Source organism: Mus pahari, chromosome 3, assembly GCF_900095145.1.
Source record: "Mus pahari chromosome 3, PAHARI_EIJ_v1.1, whole genome shotgun sequence".
In the NCBI taxonomy this organism is placed as follows: Eukaryota; Metazoa; Chordata; class Mammalia; order Rodentia; family Muridae; genus Mus; species Mus pahari.
Window position 1 is genome coordinate 163623615 of NC_034592.1, and position 15030 is coordinate 163638644.

Below are 15030 nucleotides of genomic sequence, written 5' to 3' on the forward strand. Positions count from 1 at the left end.
ATAGAACACATATGTCTTAATGCAGCTATGTCCTCAGCTCTAGTGCGCCAGCCGTCCTGACCAGGTGGTTGAGGGTGATCCTGGTGGTCGAGGCCTCTGGGCAGCTTCAGCTTTGCTTAGCCTTTCTACGGTTTGTTGTTTTGGTGATTTTTTGTTGTTGTTGTTGTTTTGTTTTTTTTTTGAGACAGGGTTTCTCTGTGTAGCCCTGGTTGTCCTGGAACTTACTCTGTAGACCAGGCTGGCCTCGAACTTAGAAATCCGCCTGCCTTTGCCTCCCGGGTGCTGGGATTAAAGGTGTGTGCCACCACGCCCGGCTCGTGCCTTGGTTTTGTAATCACAAAGCAAATCCTCTTACTGGAGAGGCAAACTGAATGCTTGAGACCTCTGTGAGTCTGATTGTGATGTAGCTGGGCCACAGTGAGGGCATGGGGCCAAGTGTACATGTGATAGGAAAGGTCTGAGCTCAGGCCTGTTCCCTGTCAGCCAGCTTTGTGATAAGGAACATAGTAGTCTCAGCTTTCCACTCCATGAATGGAGAGTTGACTGAAAGACTGCAGATGTTTGGTGGGATGAGGAAGGTTTTGGCACCTGATTGTCCTGGCAGACTAGGCTCCCTTCATGTAGAACTTCTCCAGAGGCATATTAGGTAGGAACTTCTAGGCATCTTGCTTCCTAGGATGGTGGTCTATCCATGACCATTGAGTCTATGACTTCTTGTTGTCTGGGGCCCCTGTCCCACCCAGAGCTGGGCCATTTAGCCATTATGGAGTATGCTTTTGTCCCCAGTGCAAGAAGCCTTGGTCCTACTCAGCAAATTGGTTTCTGCTGACCAGCAGGGCTTTCATCAGAAACACCTTCCAAGAATCTACTCTACTCTTCCCACGTGGGTTCATCCTCAACTACAGGCACAGAGGAGGCACTGTTATTCCCAGACCTAGAGGGCTCATGTGAGCAGGACAACCTCTCTCTTCCTCAGAACACTATTCTCTACTCTCTGTTTATAAAGGAGATACTTTCCTTATCCATACTTTTGGAACTCAGACTTTCTTGCCCAGTGGTTTGCAATTTCTTTGGCAAGTGCTCCAAAGGCTCCTAGTACCTTCCCTACCCTACTCTGGAATTGTACGAGCTAGATCCTTGCTAGCAAGCTCCTCAGCAGCAGAGCAGACGACTGGTGAGCTGCTTATCTCACAGCTGCTTCGTACATAACCATAGGTGCCAAGAGTTTTTGTCAGGATGTGGGAATGTGCACAGAAAAGCAATTAGCCAGTCAGATTTTGTCAGGCCAGAGAAGGGTAAACCAGAAGTAGAGTTTGTGGATCCTAGATTGGAATCCTTCCCCCAATCCCCTTTTGCTCACCTCTGTCACACATGTAGTGAGCATTCATCTTACATTCACATATACCTGCATATGTAAATGCACTCACACTGTAGAGTCAAGTTTTCCTTTTATCACATATCTTTGCTAAGTTGGGGGAACTAGTCTCTTAGTCAGCTGGAATTCTTTTTTTTTTTTTTTCCAAAGATTTATTTATTATTATAAATGAGTACACTGTTGTCTTTACACACACCAGAAGAGAGTGACAGATCTCATTACGGGTGGTTGTGAGCCACCATGTGGTTGCTGGGATTTGAACTCAGGACCTCTGAAAGAGCAGTCAGTGCTCTTACCTGCTGAGCCATCTCATCAGCCCCCAGCTGGAATTCTTATTCATTTTCTTTCTGTCTCCCACAAACCTGTCTGATGTTTCACGACCAGGTGATGAGTCACCCTGAGATTGCTTTTATTCTTTAAGTGTAAGTTTTTTTGTTTTTTTTGTTTTTGTTTGTTTGTTTGTTTTTAAATAAATCTAATTTATTTTATGTATGTGAGCATATTGTCGCTCTCTTCAGACACACCAGAAGAGGGATTTGGGTCCCATTACAGATGAATGTGAGCCACCATGTGGTTGCTGGAGATGAACTCAGTACCTCTGGAAGAGTATCAGTGCTCTTAATCACTGAGCCATCGCTCCAGGCAAATTTAAATTTTTGTTTTGTGTATTCTTGGAGAAATACATGACTCCCATGAAATCAGGGAGCCCTGCTTATCACTCACATAGCTCCCATGAAATCAGGGAGCCCTGCTTACCCGCCACATGGCCAGTTTAGGTTGTGATGTATGAGGGTGTTTCTAAACACTCATGCGAGGCCCAGGCCAGGGAAGAGTGGTTCAGACTACTTCCATTTCCTCCTTCATGTTTTGTCAGGTGGGGATGAGAACAATGAAGGCAGCTCAGGAGGTTCAGGGCAGCGGCAGATGATGATGTCCTGAAGGCCAGAAGTCTAGGCAGACACAGAAAAGTCCTGAGAGAACACAGTGCCATGCTCACACAACCCAGGTGGGAAGCTGGTCCAGTGGACATCAGGTGGAACACAGTGCCTGGAGGCTTTCACACAGGCTGTAAGGGACTTCTAGTCACAGCAGAACCCTGGAATGAGAGTTTGGGGTTGTCGGTTTAGTTGGGGATGAACAGGGAAGGACAGTTAAAGAGGATCTGCCTGGTAAGAAAGGCCAAAAGTGGTGACAAGCTACCTTTGCAAGGCAGGAGGTGTATGCAAAGAGAAACTCTTGAGGGAAGTCAGAATCACCTGTTTCCAACCTGTCTCTCATTTAATTATTTACCCTGTGGTTATGGTGGTGGTTCCTTGGCTATGGCTGTGTTTCTTGTTGATTTGGAGGCCTTGTAAGTCCTGTGTGTTCACCCTGTATGATGGACATATCTTCTACCTACTTTTTCTGTCTTTTGGTAGGCTCAATTAAAAGATTTTCTTGCTGCTGGAGGCTTTGTTGCATTGACACATGCTGCCTAATCCACACCTGGTTTCCTATGGTTCTTGAAGTCTTCTGTAGAGTTTTGTGGGTTTGTGAAGGGGGTGAGCATCTACCCACTATCCCTTATAAGGGGTAAGGTGTCTGCTTTTACCTGGCTCTTTCATTCTCTAGTCTCTTGCTGCTGTTGTTGTATTGCTTTACTACTTATTCTTATTTGTCAAGGTTTTGGTAAGTTCGGATACTAATTAGAATAAACTCCTTTTTGTTTTCATAAACTGTCTGAGTATTTCCTCTGTCACATGAAATTTTGGGATTAACCTTTTCCTGGACTTTTAAGAACCTTGCCACAATCTTAAATATTGAATTACTAGAGTACCCTGGACCCTGAGAGGCACTGAAGGAAGAGTAAACTGAGTTAGTAAGGCTGTCCCGGTGCCGCAACCCTAATGTGCTCCGGCGGCTCCCAATAGGGGAGGCCCAAGAGAGCTTTGGAGCCACTTAGAGGAAGGAACATCAGGGATAAGCTACTGCCTCGGCCGGGGTGTGATGATTGGCCATATGAGACAAATGGAGAGCATCTGTCTCAGTAGAGGGCTGACTTAGAGAAGGATGAAATAGCTTTGGGCTCTTGGATGCTGGGCTAAGAGGCTTTAGTTGTCATCGCATTATGAAGATGCTTGTGTTCTCAACCCAGGCTCCCTTTCCTTTTGCTCTGCTGCTGTGCCTTTCAGATTGTGTTCAGCGTGGACCCTCCGGAAGGCAGCCCTGGTTCTCTGGTGGGGCTGGGTATCTCACATTCCTATAAGGTAAGAGCAGCTTTCAGGATGTGGGCAAGTCTAAAGGTTTCACAGACCAGTGGGGGCAGGGCTGCTGTAGGACCTGGGCAGGCACATGTGTATGTTTGTCCTTCTAGGTACACATACGCCCTGAAACCAGCCACCGGAGAGCAGCTCAGCGGTCAAATGCTTGGAGTACCACTACATCCAGGAAACAAGGTACAAATCTTCACTGCAGGAAACTCTACCCTGCTCAACCTTTGCACAATAATAACATCACATCTGGAGTCATGCACACTCATGCCCACTAAAAGCCAGAAACAGGAAGCACTTTTATCCACCCAGAGTCACCTAGTAGGTCAGTGACAGAACCCAGGCTCTCTGCAAGGCCTCCCCTCCCTGACTTAGGGTACACTATTATTATTATTTTGTTTTTTCAAGATAGGGTTTCTCTGTGTAGCCCTGGCTGTCCTAGAACTTCCTCTGTAGACCAACTGGCCTTGAACTTAGAGATCTACCTGTCTCTGCCTCTTAGATACTGCCACACTTGGTTCAGTACAGTTCTTTTTAAATAAAAATGTTTAATTTTGTGGGTTTGGGTTTTTTTTTGGTTTTTGACAAGATCTTACTATGTAACCCTTATTGGCCTGGAATTAGATATGTAGACCAGGCTGGCCTCAAACTCACAGAGATCTTGCTAGGCTTGAAGGTGTGCACTGTCACTCGGCTCAGGATGTGCTTCTTTAGGTTAAGTCAAGTTAGCTTTGAGCTGTATGGCTCTCATCCTCTGTTAGCCAGTGCCACAGCACTAGAGTCATGTCTGAAGAGCAGGTGGCTGACCCTATTGCCTACAGTGAGCTTGGTGTGAATTTCTACCTCTCATAAACTCTCTAGGGCTCAGCTGTTTCTTAGTACCTTAAGAGTGGTACCAATGCTACTGGGGTTCCTGTGCAGGTGGTAAGGGGCCTTTGAACACTCTCTACATTACTGCAGTCTGCCCCACCTACCTTATATGGAATTTAGCCTCAGCAGCTGGCTTCACAGGTATGCCTTGTGACAACCGCTAACTCGTACGGTATTCAGACTGCATGTCAAATGCACCCCTCAGCAAGGCTATAGCCCTGCCCAGCTCCCACATATCTTACATTCTCCAGCAATGCCTTGTCTGTGAGTTTCTCTTCTCATCTTTCCGTCTTTATGGACTACTCTTTCGTTGGCTGCCTAGTTTTGTTTTTTTCCCAAGACAGGGTCTCATTATGTAACACTGGCTGCCTTGGAACTCACTGTATAGACCAGGCTGGCCTTGAAGTTACAGAGATCTGCCTGCTTCTGCCTCTCAAATGTATGCAATTATGCTCTTAGACCGCTTTGTGACTTACAGGTTGCAGCCTTCTTTAGCAGAAGCAGTCCTATGGAGCTTATGTGAATACTGTGGTTTAAGTCATTTGAGCCTACCAGGAAAATCGGGTTAGAGGTGGGGTGAGTTCAGCAGGACCTATGGTGTGGTTCTGTCCCCAGGAGTCTCCCTACTGTATAAAATAATCCTCTTCCCAGCAAGAAGCGTCCTTTGTGATAGTGATGCCTTTGAAGGTTGGTGGGTGCTCAGGTAGTGATTTCTTGGTAGTTTTCCCTAGAGGGTGTTCATAGGAAATGAGTTTATTGAGGTCATTGGCCACTTTTGAGACAACCTCAGGCAGGGCAGGTTCTAACCAGGAATGGAAATCATTTCTGATGGCACCTTGCATTGCCTTCAGTGATTTTTTTTTTTTTTTTAAGGTGTTCTGGTTTAATTTCTGGATCTTCCAAAGATTTCTAGGAATGAGCAGAGTGAGGTTCTAGTCAGCCAGGCAGTGCTTGGAACTGTGCTTCCTTCTGAATCTGACCTTGCCTACTACTGATGTCACCACAATCTGTGAATTTGATTCCCTTGGCAGTTATGCCTGACACATTATGAGTTTGGATGCTGCTTCCTCCCTGTGTGCTTTTGGTAGGGTAACTCTAGATATAGTGCCACATGCCATGGTTTCTACAGAACTTAGTTGGGACCAGATTATCTTCTCTGTATTTGCCAGCATCCTTCTGGGTCAACCTCTTTCTTGTTCTCTGGATCCTTGAGAGGGGTCAGATTATAGGCCGGGCTCAGACCTCATCTCAGACCTGGCCTTTTGCCCTGATGTCTGCACCTGGACCTGTGTGGATGCAGGTGGCTTGCTCTTTCAATACAGTAGATGAGGATGGTAGACCCCAGTCCTGTCCTCACACCCAGTACCCCCTTGCAGGGAAGGTGCTGAGTTATTGGTGCTTCAGTCCCAGCTACAGTATGCGTGAACTGGTCTACCAAGGAGTCCGTACCCTTATCCTCACCAGTGGTACACTGGCTCCACTGTCTTCCTTTGCTCTGGAGATGCAGATGTATGTATGAGTCACCTCTGGCTGGAGGTCACAACACTAGGAACATGGTGGATGGGGGTGGGGATGCTTGCCTGAACTTGAGTGCTTTCTGTGGGCCAGTATCCTGAAGATTCTCAGAACTTGGGTCTATCCCATTATCTATTTCCTCTGGCCATTTCCAGTCCATTCCCAGTCTGTCTGGAGAATCCACACATCATTGACAAGAACCAGCTCTGGGTGGGGGTTATCCCCAGAGGCCCTGATGGTGTTCAGCTAAGCTCTGCCTATGACAAAAGGTAAAGTGTCCTGGTTTCTGTGCCTATCTGTATAGTGTTGAGGGTTGTTGAGGTCTAGGCCTCTCATAATAGCAGCCTGTCTGTGACTGTACAGGTTTTCTGAAGAGTGCTTATCTTCCCTGGGGAAGGCTCTGAGTAAGTACTATTCCACATATAATTCTTTCTTCTTTCCTTAGGAAACCCTTGTTTCATAACTGGTCTGGTTCTAGACCCTCTACCCTAGTCCATGGGGGTTAGGGGCCTGGAACTCCTCAGTTTGTATACTCTTAAGAACCAACAGGGCCCTCAGTAGTCTTCTAAGCCTTGCCTGGACCACTTCCAGGCAACGTTGCTCGCGTGGTGCCCCATGGGCTTCTGGTCTTCTTCCCTTCCTACCCTGTCATGGAGAAAAGCCTGGAGTTCTGGCAGGTGCGTTCCCCTACATATATTCCTGAAAGAGAACATCATCCCATATGGCTGGAAGTCTGGGCAAGGAAGTTGGACAGAGCATGTAAACAGGGCTGTGGGAACAGCCCTTACCTGTCCATTTACATCCTAGCTTTTTCTCCCACAGGTGCAAGGATTGGCCAAGAAGGTAGAGGCACTAAAGCCTCTGTTCGTGGAACCCAGGAACAAAGGCAGCTTCTCAGAGGTCTGTGAGACAAATTAGGAGTCAGGTGGGGCCTACATTTAAATCTTCAGCCCTTAAAATCTTCAGCTGACCACTGTCTCTGCTCAGGGACTCTGGTTGACTCCAGGCTACCTGTTCTGGACTTTATGCTTACTTCCAAGTTCTTGAGTGTTTCATCAGAATGCCCCTAACATGGTTTGGCATGTAGATAATAGCAGTGCATCTTCCTGTCCAAGTCTTTGGGACCCAGCAGCTACCCTGTCTGTGGGGATCTCTATGTTTTCTGGAAACACTAGACAGGCTCTGGGTATTGGATGTGCATCTGCTGGTAATAGTATCATGGAAATGCTCTCAGAACCCTGGTGTCCCCTTTGTCTCAAAAAGTACGATTTAGTTCTCATTTGATAAGGACAGGGAACAAAACCTGACTGACCATCCTTTCCATATAGGTCATTGATGCGTACTACCAGCAAGTTGCCTCCCCTGGGTCTAATGGGGCCACCTTCTTAGCAGTGTGTCGGGGAAAGGTGAGGTCTCTGCAGGTTATCTTGCCCCTTTCTACCAGTTTCTTTTCGTAATCTGAAACAAAGCTCCTGCCTTGGGTCCCACATCCAGGAAACAAGTTAGTAGGGAGCTATACTAGGGGCTGTGCTGGGTGCTAATAGCCAAGGCCAAAGTTAGGAGGTTCTGAGTATGGCAGAATTGACATGAGCTCAGCTGTGGACCTGAGGATGGAACTTTCTCTTTTCTTGCAATACCTGGGATAGGTGGCTGAAAGGGTTAGGGCATGGGTAGACCACAAGCCTGGGTAGAAGCCAAGAGGGGAGAGGAATACCTATTTTCTTCATTCTAGGCCAGTGAAGGGCTGGACTTCTCAGACATGAATGGTCGTGGTGTGATTGTCACGGGCCTCCCATATCCCCCGCGCATGGATCCCCGTGTTGTCCTCAAGATGCAGTTCTTGGATGAGATGAAAGGACGGAGTGGGGTTGGAGGCCAGGTGAGATACTACAGGGCTGGGTACGCAGGGAACTTTGGGGACCAAGGACCCTAATGACCAAAATTCTTTACTTTCTAGTGCCTCTCTGGGCAGGAATGGTATCAGCAACAAGCATCCAGGGCTGTGAACCAGGCTATTGGGAGGGTTATCCGACACCGCCATGACTATGGGGCCATCTTCCTGTGTGACCACAGGTACAGGAAGACACTGTGGCTATCCCCATTTCTTCTCCCTTTCTAGATCCACAATCCCCCCCCCCCCCTTCCTTATAGGAAGCCTATAGCTACCTTTCTGGCCTTGCCAACAGATACTACTCCTTCATTTTGAAGTTTGAGTGTAGTGGCTGTAGGGCAGGGATGGCCCTTAGTTTCTGTAGTAGAGGACTTGAACTGACAGCCACTCATTCACCCTCCAGGTTCGCCTATGCTGACGCCAGGGCCCAGCTGCCCTCCTGGGTGCGCCCCTACCTTAAGGTGTATGACAACTTCGGCCATGTCATCCGAGATGTGGCCCAGTTCTTCCGTGTTGCTCAGAAAACTGTGAGCTCCAAATGCCCAGTTGACTTGCCTGTGTCCCCATAGAGGGGCTGGAATCCCTTTTTTGGGGAGCAATGGATGCAAGCAAGCCTCCTCACCCTGTGATTCTACAGATGCCTTTGCCAGTTCCTCAGGCTGTGACCTCAAGTGTGAGTGAGGGAGAAATTGCTGTCAAGGAGGCTATGTTGTCCAGCTACTCCCTCTCCACCAGGAAAGCCATGAGCTTGGATGTGCATGTGCCCAGCCTGAGGCGGAGGCCCATAGGTGTGTAGGGTTGGGTAAAAACCACATATTACAGAGGCAGTATCCTTGCTTTCTGATAAGCTTTCCTGCCAACACATATTTCTTTAGGATCACCAGCTGCTGGAGACTCTGAGAGTAGCCTGTGTGTGGAGTATGAGCAGAAGACATTTTCTGCCCAGCAGAGACCCATGGGGCTGCTAGCTGCCTTAGAATACAACGAGCAGAAGGCTGGGGCATCTGAGGAGCAGGTGTGAAGTGGGGTGAGGGTATCTGGCATGGACATGGACCATTCCCAGTACATAGCTGGGCAAGTGAGATTCAACACCACTGCACCATGCCTCATCCCCAGACCCTGGCTCCCATAGTGCCACCACCATGTCTCTTTGGTGGGTCACTTTGGCAGTCTACTCAAAATTTAGCACTTCTACCCCTGGTATGCCCAAAGCTGGCCTTGGGAGTGGTGTCTTGAGTTCCTTCTCCTCATATACCCTCTGCCCAAAAGCCTTTAAGTTCCTAGATCTGACTTGGAGCTCCTTCCCTCCATCCCTGCTCTGATAATCAGTTACCATAAATATGTCCCTCATGTGGCTTTCTCACTGCTACTTGTAAACAAGGCCAAGGGGCATGACATAAAAAGTCCAGAACATCGGTGTTGCCATCAGAATCAGGGTATGACCCTTCCCTGCATCTCATTTCAAGTCTCTATTCAGGATACAGGCAAGGAACCTGGGAACCCAAAAGGTTATCACAGGTGCTTTGGAAATTCTGGGTTTGGGTTGGGACCACAGCTGTGTTTCTCTCAGGCTCTCGGCTCCTCCACCACCCCATCTCTCCAGTGCGAGAAGAGGCTGTCTGTTGAGCAAAAACGAGGAAGGAAGAAAGTCAGGCTGGCCAACCATCCGGTATGTTAGTGTTACTTGCAGCTAAGATAGCTGCTTGTGGGCACATGTGGGAATCTTACCTCTGGTGCCCATTGCCCCTAACCAAACAAGGGTGTGGCTAGAGTTGAGCAGCTATGATGTTGATAACCTGGGGCCTCCAGTTCACCATTCTTTCTCTAAGAAGACAATCCCACCTCTCCGTTTTTTCGTTTTGAGATTGAGACGGGGTCATAAAAAGGCCGGCATTGAACTTAGTATGTAATAAAGAATGACTTTGAACTCTTGATCCCCTGCCTTTACTTCCCAACTGCTGGGATTACAGGCATGTGCCACTATACTAACTCTGCTGAGAAAACCTTTTCTTTTCCGCTGGAATCTGTCTTGACTCTTAGGATCATTTGGTTTGGGATCGATAACTGGTTGTGGTTCCCTCTACCATAATGAGCAGAGTGGCCTTGTGCTGGCTCTGAGTGTGGACACTGAATTATCCATATGAGGAGGTACAGTGTGTTCTTAGTCTCAGATGAAATGTTCAGTTACATCCTAAGCCATTAACCCCTGCTGGAAAAGCCCCAAGTGTGGTGGCTTTTGTCCTTGTCCTGCTTGTAAGAGGATTCAGACAGTGCTCAGGAGTGCTGTTGGCATCTGGAAGTACACTAGATGTGGAGGCCTGAGCTAGAAATGGTACGGGTAGGAGCTGCCTAAGTCAAACTGCCTTGGCTTACATAATTCTTTATAGATCTGAGATGTACAGAAATGGGGTGCAGCCTGTTGAGAAGTGTCCTCTGCTGTGGGGCTCTATAGGTTCCCTATAGGTTTCTGACTGCTTTTGATTTCAGACAGGCCTGAGCATCACCATATTACCAGACCTCGACTTTTTGCCCTGGTAGATGGTTCACAGGCAGCCTGAATGGGAAGTCATTGTGCCCTGGAACCCAAAACGCTGTACTGCCTCCAAGGAAGGAGGAAAGGGCTGGCTCTGATAGGGCTCTTGATCATATTTCTTCCAGGAGGAACCAATGGCTGACACACAGGCAGGCAGAGCCAAGATGTTCATGGTGGCTGTGAAGCAAGCACTAAGCCAAGCTAACTTTGACACCTTTACCCAGACCCTGCAGCACTATAAGAGTTCTGATGACTTTGAAGCCCTAGTGGCCTCTCTTACCTGCCTCTTTGCTGAAGACCCCAAGAAACACACCCTGCTTAAAGGTGCCCTGGTTTTCAAAATTCTGCTATAGGGTTAACACTACAGCAGTGGAGGTGGGGCTGGTTATAGGGCCCAGGGTCTACTCTGATTCCCAGAGAAAAGGCCTAGTAGGTAGGCTATGGTCCACAGAGTCTAGCCCATCAGTCACAGTATATGGCTCAGACAACTACTTCCCACAGGTTTCTACCAGTTTGTTCGACCCCACCACAAGCAGCAGTTTGAGGACATCTGCTTCCAGCTAACAGGCCAACGATGTGGTTACCAGCCAGGTAACAGCCTTCCTTTTGGAGAGCAAGCACAGTCAACTGTGGACTTTACCAGTGAGCAAGGTCCCAGGCTAGACGCTTAACCTCAGACTTGAAGGGCAGTTTACACCCGGAATGGGCTTAGTAGGCATCCCTGGGCTCTTGCTTGGCTACTTTAACCAATATTCTCCCAGATTCTGTCTGCAAAGGATAGCACTTTTTGTTGAACTTTTAGGCATCCAAGAGACCTCCCATAGGGAATTCATGCTAGAGTCTTGGCAGCTGGGCACCTGTCCTACTTCTCTCCTGGTTGAACAGCTGAGCTGGTCCCTCTACAGAGCAGTACCTGTTGCAGTGCTTTATGTAGGGCAGGTGTAGTAGAGGGGATTTATTTATCCACAGAGCAGTACTTGTTCCAATGCTTGATGCACACAGGTATGGCAGAGGCAAAACCTACCCTTTGGACTCAGTATTCATTGAGGTGTAGGTACTTATGCCCCTGAGCAGGACTCATTGAACCCTCTAAGACAGTCGGGGGGGGGGGTCTGTGATGTGTACCTGATGTCAGGGTCCCCTTTCCTGAGGATTATAAGGCCTAATCTTAGGAGCATGTCTCTTCAGGAAAGAGAGCCAGAGTCTAAACTGACCTTGTCTGAACTTGTAGACAGGCAGCTGGATCCTGGAGAGCACCTGAACCAGGGGCAGCCTCACCTGTCTGCCCATCTAACCTCCAAAGGTACCTGACTCCTAAAAACCCCCAGTGGACTTAAAAATCCTTGAAGAGGCAGGCTGGACTGCTTGGTTCTTAAATCTATTTGTCCTGAGCAGCTAGCAGACTCTACAGGGATTCCTGGAAAGAAGTGGTGGTGGGGAACTCCCCAAGCCATTTGACACCCCCTACACACCTCCCACCCTTCCTGCTCTCTGAGCCTAAAGGCAGTATCATTTCTCCAAACCAGGAGACACCAGCCATTGTCCAAAAGTGGGATGTGCAGTAGAAAAACCTGGCCAGCCTGCTGTGCGTGACTACCTATCTGATGTCCACAAGGCTCTGGGATCTGCAAGCTGCAACCAGCTTACGGCAGCTCTGAGGGCATACAAACAGGATGATGACCTGGACAAGGTGGTGGCTGTGGTGGCAGCACTGACCACTGCAAAACCTGAACACTTACCCTTGCTACAGAGTATGTAATCCTTGGGTGTAGGGCATAGGTTCTGGGAAGGGTGGTGAAGGCTTTCTGTGAGAATTATGTGCAGAGCTTGAGCAGAAGTTTCCCCACAGGATTTGGCATGTTTGTGCGTCGGCATCATAAGCCTCAGTTCCTACAGACCTGTGCAGACCTAATGGGCCTGCCTACCACAGGCAAGGACTTGGAGCTCCCAGGTCCCAGGGATAAGAGTGCAACTGTGCCTCCTGAGCTTACCCATGAGGACCTGAAACCAGGTGAGGGCCCACTTGAAGACTCCTACCCTTGCCCTGTTTGTTACCCTGAGCCCACTGCACCAGGGGCTAACAGGAAGGAAGCCCGTAAGTTTCTTGCACTCATTGCTATCTTTAGGGCCCTCGATGTTCAAGAAACCTGAGAAGACCCAGAGTAAGATCTCATCCTTCTTTAGACAGAGGCCAGACGAGAGTGTGAGGTCTGATGATACCACCCCAAAGCCCATGCAACTTCCTCCTAGACTACCCCATGAGCTTATGAAGCCTCAGTGGAGTAAGCAATAGGGGCTACAGTGTATGTTGGTTATGGCAGGGCACTGGACAGTGTGCTCACTCAGACCTCCTGCAACAGAATTTGTATGCCCGGCCTGTGCGACCGAAGATACGGTGCTTTTCCAGTGCCCGTCCTGTGACTTCTACCGCTGTTGGGCCTGTTGGAAACTTCAACTCCAGGTTGGGGTCTAACCCTCTCCAGCCCATCAGGCATCTCTCCAGGTGGTGGGGGCTAAGGGTGCAGTGCCAGGCTTCAGTGCCTAGCAGATATCTCCACAGGCCTCTAGACTGTGTCCGGCTTGTGGTGCTGTTAACAGGAAGCAGAGCATTACACAGATCATCTGGCCGAAGTCCCAGTGAAGACAGATGGAGCCCTTTGCTTGCCCTGATGTGGCTAAACCCACTGCAGGTCTCATGCTTGGCTGTCCAATGAGATCTGAATCTACTTGTGAAGTTCTGAAACCTCAAATAACCTATATTGGCATTGCACATGTATCACTGAATCATTGAACATGTATCACACGTATCACTGTGTAGGCTGTCCAATAAAACTAAGTTATCAGGATGGTGACTGTGTCATGACAGTACCAAGTGTGGCACACGGTCAATCCCTGCAAAAGCAGGATCTCCTGTAGTTCCAGGGCAGAAAGACACCTTTTTAAAAAAATTTGTGTGGGGCTGGAGGGATGGCTCAGCGGTTAAGAGCACTGACTGCTCTTCCGAAGGTCCTGAGTTCAATTCCCAGCAACCACATGGTGGCTCACAACCATCCGTAACGAGATCTGGCGCCCTCTTCTGGAGTATCTGAAGACAGCTACAGTGTGCTTACATATAATAAATAAATAAATCTTTAAAAAAATATATGTGGAAGGATAAAGGTCTGGTAAGATCTTTTCCAGACTTTCAGTATTCTCCACACCAGTTATCTTTAAGGCAATAAGGAGCTTCCCTCCACCCTTCCCCCGTATTGCCCTTTCATCAGCCAGATACCATTGTGTCCCCACCACACCAAGTATGCACAGTTCTGTAGCTTAGCCCTCTAGGATACAGCTGCAGTGTCATCTACAGGGAGCATGAGCATACACCACCCACAACTGTCTGTTGCTGCCACCTAGGCTACTTAATACATGTAGGCTTCTGCCTAAAATGTATGCTTTGCTCACCTTGTGCTGGCATGTGGCGAGACTACAGGTGCTTGGGATTGTAGGGGGATCTCAGGTATTCCATGACACTGCCTCTTCCACCCACTTTATCAAACCCCTTAACAGCTGGGATACTCAGTGGGGACAGTGCCACCCTCACTATGATTGCTCTGTCCTCACCTGGGCTTGGCTTTTAACATGTCCAGTCCCTCCTCTGAGAACCAAGTCAGGAGTTAAGTTTGTAGCTTGTGGACAAGGTCAAGACCCTGGATAGGCAACTCCTATATGTGTTAGCCTAAGGCAATGTTAGTTTTTGACGCTGAAAAGCAGACAACCCAGTTTCTGAGAGGCTCCTTGCAGGAAAAGTCAGATCTTAGCTCCACCCACATTAGCCCTCTTTACCTTTTATAATGAAGGGGCTCAGGAGCTCTTAGAATAGGTGCCATGTCCCTTGTTTCCATGGGCATTCTGTTCCTGCTTTTCCTATTACCATGTCTAAATGTCTAATGTTTAGGGACTTCTGTCTCCTTAGTTCTCTAAACTGACTGATCACTGTCATCCTAGTAGGAGCTGAGGAGTATGAACATACCATCACAGACTAACATTCCAGGATATTTCCTTTAAAGGGTTGTGCTGGCTGCAGCAGGTACCAGGAAAGCAGTGACACAGTAAGGCCCATGGCCTTATAGTTGCAGCTTTGACAGGAGTGCTCCAACTTCAGTGAAGTTCAGGACCAGGTACCATTGCCACAGTTGTTTCAGTTGCTGATGAAGGGTAGGCTGCCCCAGCTATAGAGGTGCTTATGTACAAATTTCCTTTTGACTAGCTAACTCTCTCCTGCACACAGGACTTTATTCTATACTTGCAATCAATGTCACCCCAGCTTTAGACTTCTTTATATTTACCTTTTATAAAGCTAATCATTTCAGCAAAACAGCTACTCTCAAGTTGTGGGAAGCTTCATCCCACTATGCTTCCAAGCCAGCAAGCTCCACACCAGGATGACTACCATCCATAGGAAGGCATATCTGTTTCCTGTCACCCCATGGAACCCCTATTTTCCAGTGTTGACAAAATTAAAGATGGCCAGAAAGACACCAGTGATGTCTGGTACCTATGAGCTTGACCATTTTATAAGCAAACTACTCTTAATTCCCAGGAGGGTCCTCTAGAA

General features: G+C 48.2%; 1 protein-coding gene across 2 annotated transcripts in view; it reads left to right on the forward strand.

Moving 5' to 3' along the window:
* Rtel1 (regulator of telomere elongation helicase 1) overlaps positions 1-13270 on the forward strand; it is a 34984-nt gene extending 21714 nt beyond the window's left edge. The window contains exons 15-36 of one of the 2 annotated variants that reach the window (XM_029536210.1): positions 3547-3621; positions 3729-3810; positions 5871-6003; positions 6165-6278; positions 6373-6413; positions 6601-6686; positions 6832-6909; positions 7338-7415; positions 7742-7888; positions 7967-8082; positions 8304-8427; positions 8538-8688; positions 8776-8915; positions 9471-9569; positions 10559-10757; positions 10935-11024; positions 11665-11736; positions 11960-12184; positions 12283-12444; positions 12560-12715; positions 12794-12894; positions 12994-13270. In XM_029536210.1, the coding sequence (XP_029392070.1) occupies positions 3547-3621; positions 3729-3810; positions 5871-6003; positions 6165-6278; positions 6373-6413; positions 6601-6686; positions 6832-6909; positions 7338-7415; positions 7742-7888; positions 7967-8082; positions 8304-8427; positions 8538-8688; positions 8776-8915; positions 9471-9569; positions 10559-10757; positions 10935-11024; positions 11665-11736; positions 11960-12184; positions 12283-12444; positions 12560-12715; positions 12794-12894; positions 12994-13074 (2550 nt within the window). In that variant the 3' untranslated portion in view covers positions 13075-13270. The remainder of the gene's footprint in view (positions 1-3546; positions 3622-3728; positions 3811-5870; positions 6004-6164; positions 6279-6372; positions 6414-6600; positions 6687-6831; positions 6910-7337; positions 7416-7741; positions 7889-7966; positions 8083-8303; positions 8428-8537; positions 8689-8775; positions 8916-9470; positions 9570-10558; positions 10758-10934; positions 11025-11664; positions 11737-11959; positions 12185-12282; positions 12445-12559; positions 12716-12793; positions 12895-12993) is intronic. The other variant, XM_029536211.1, reaches the window with a different exon arrangement.
* The last annotated feature ends 1760 nt before the right edge of the window (positions 13271-15030 follow it).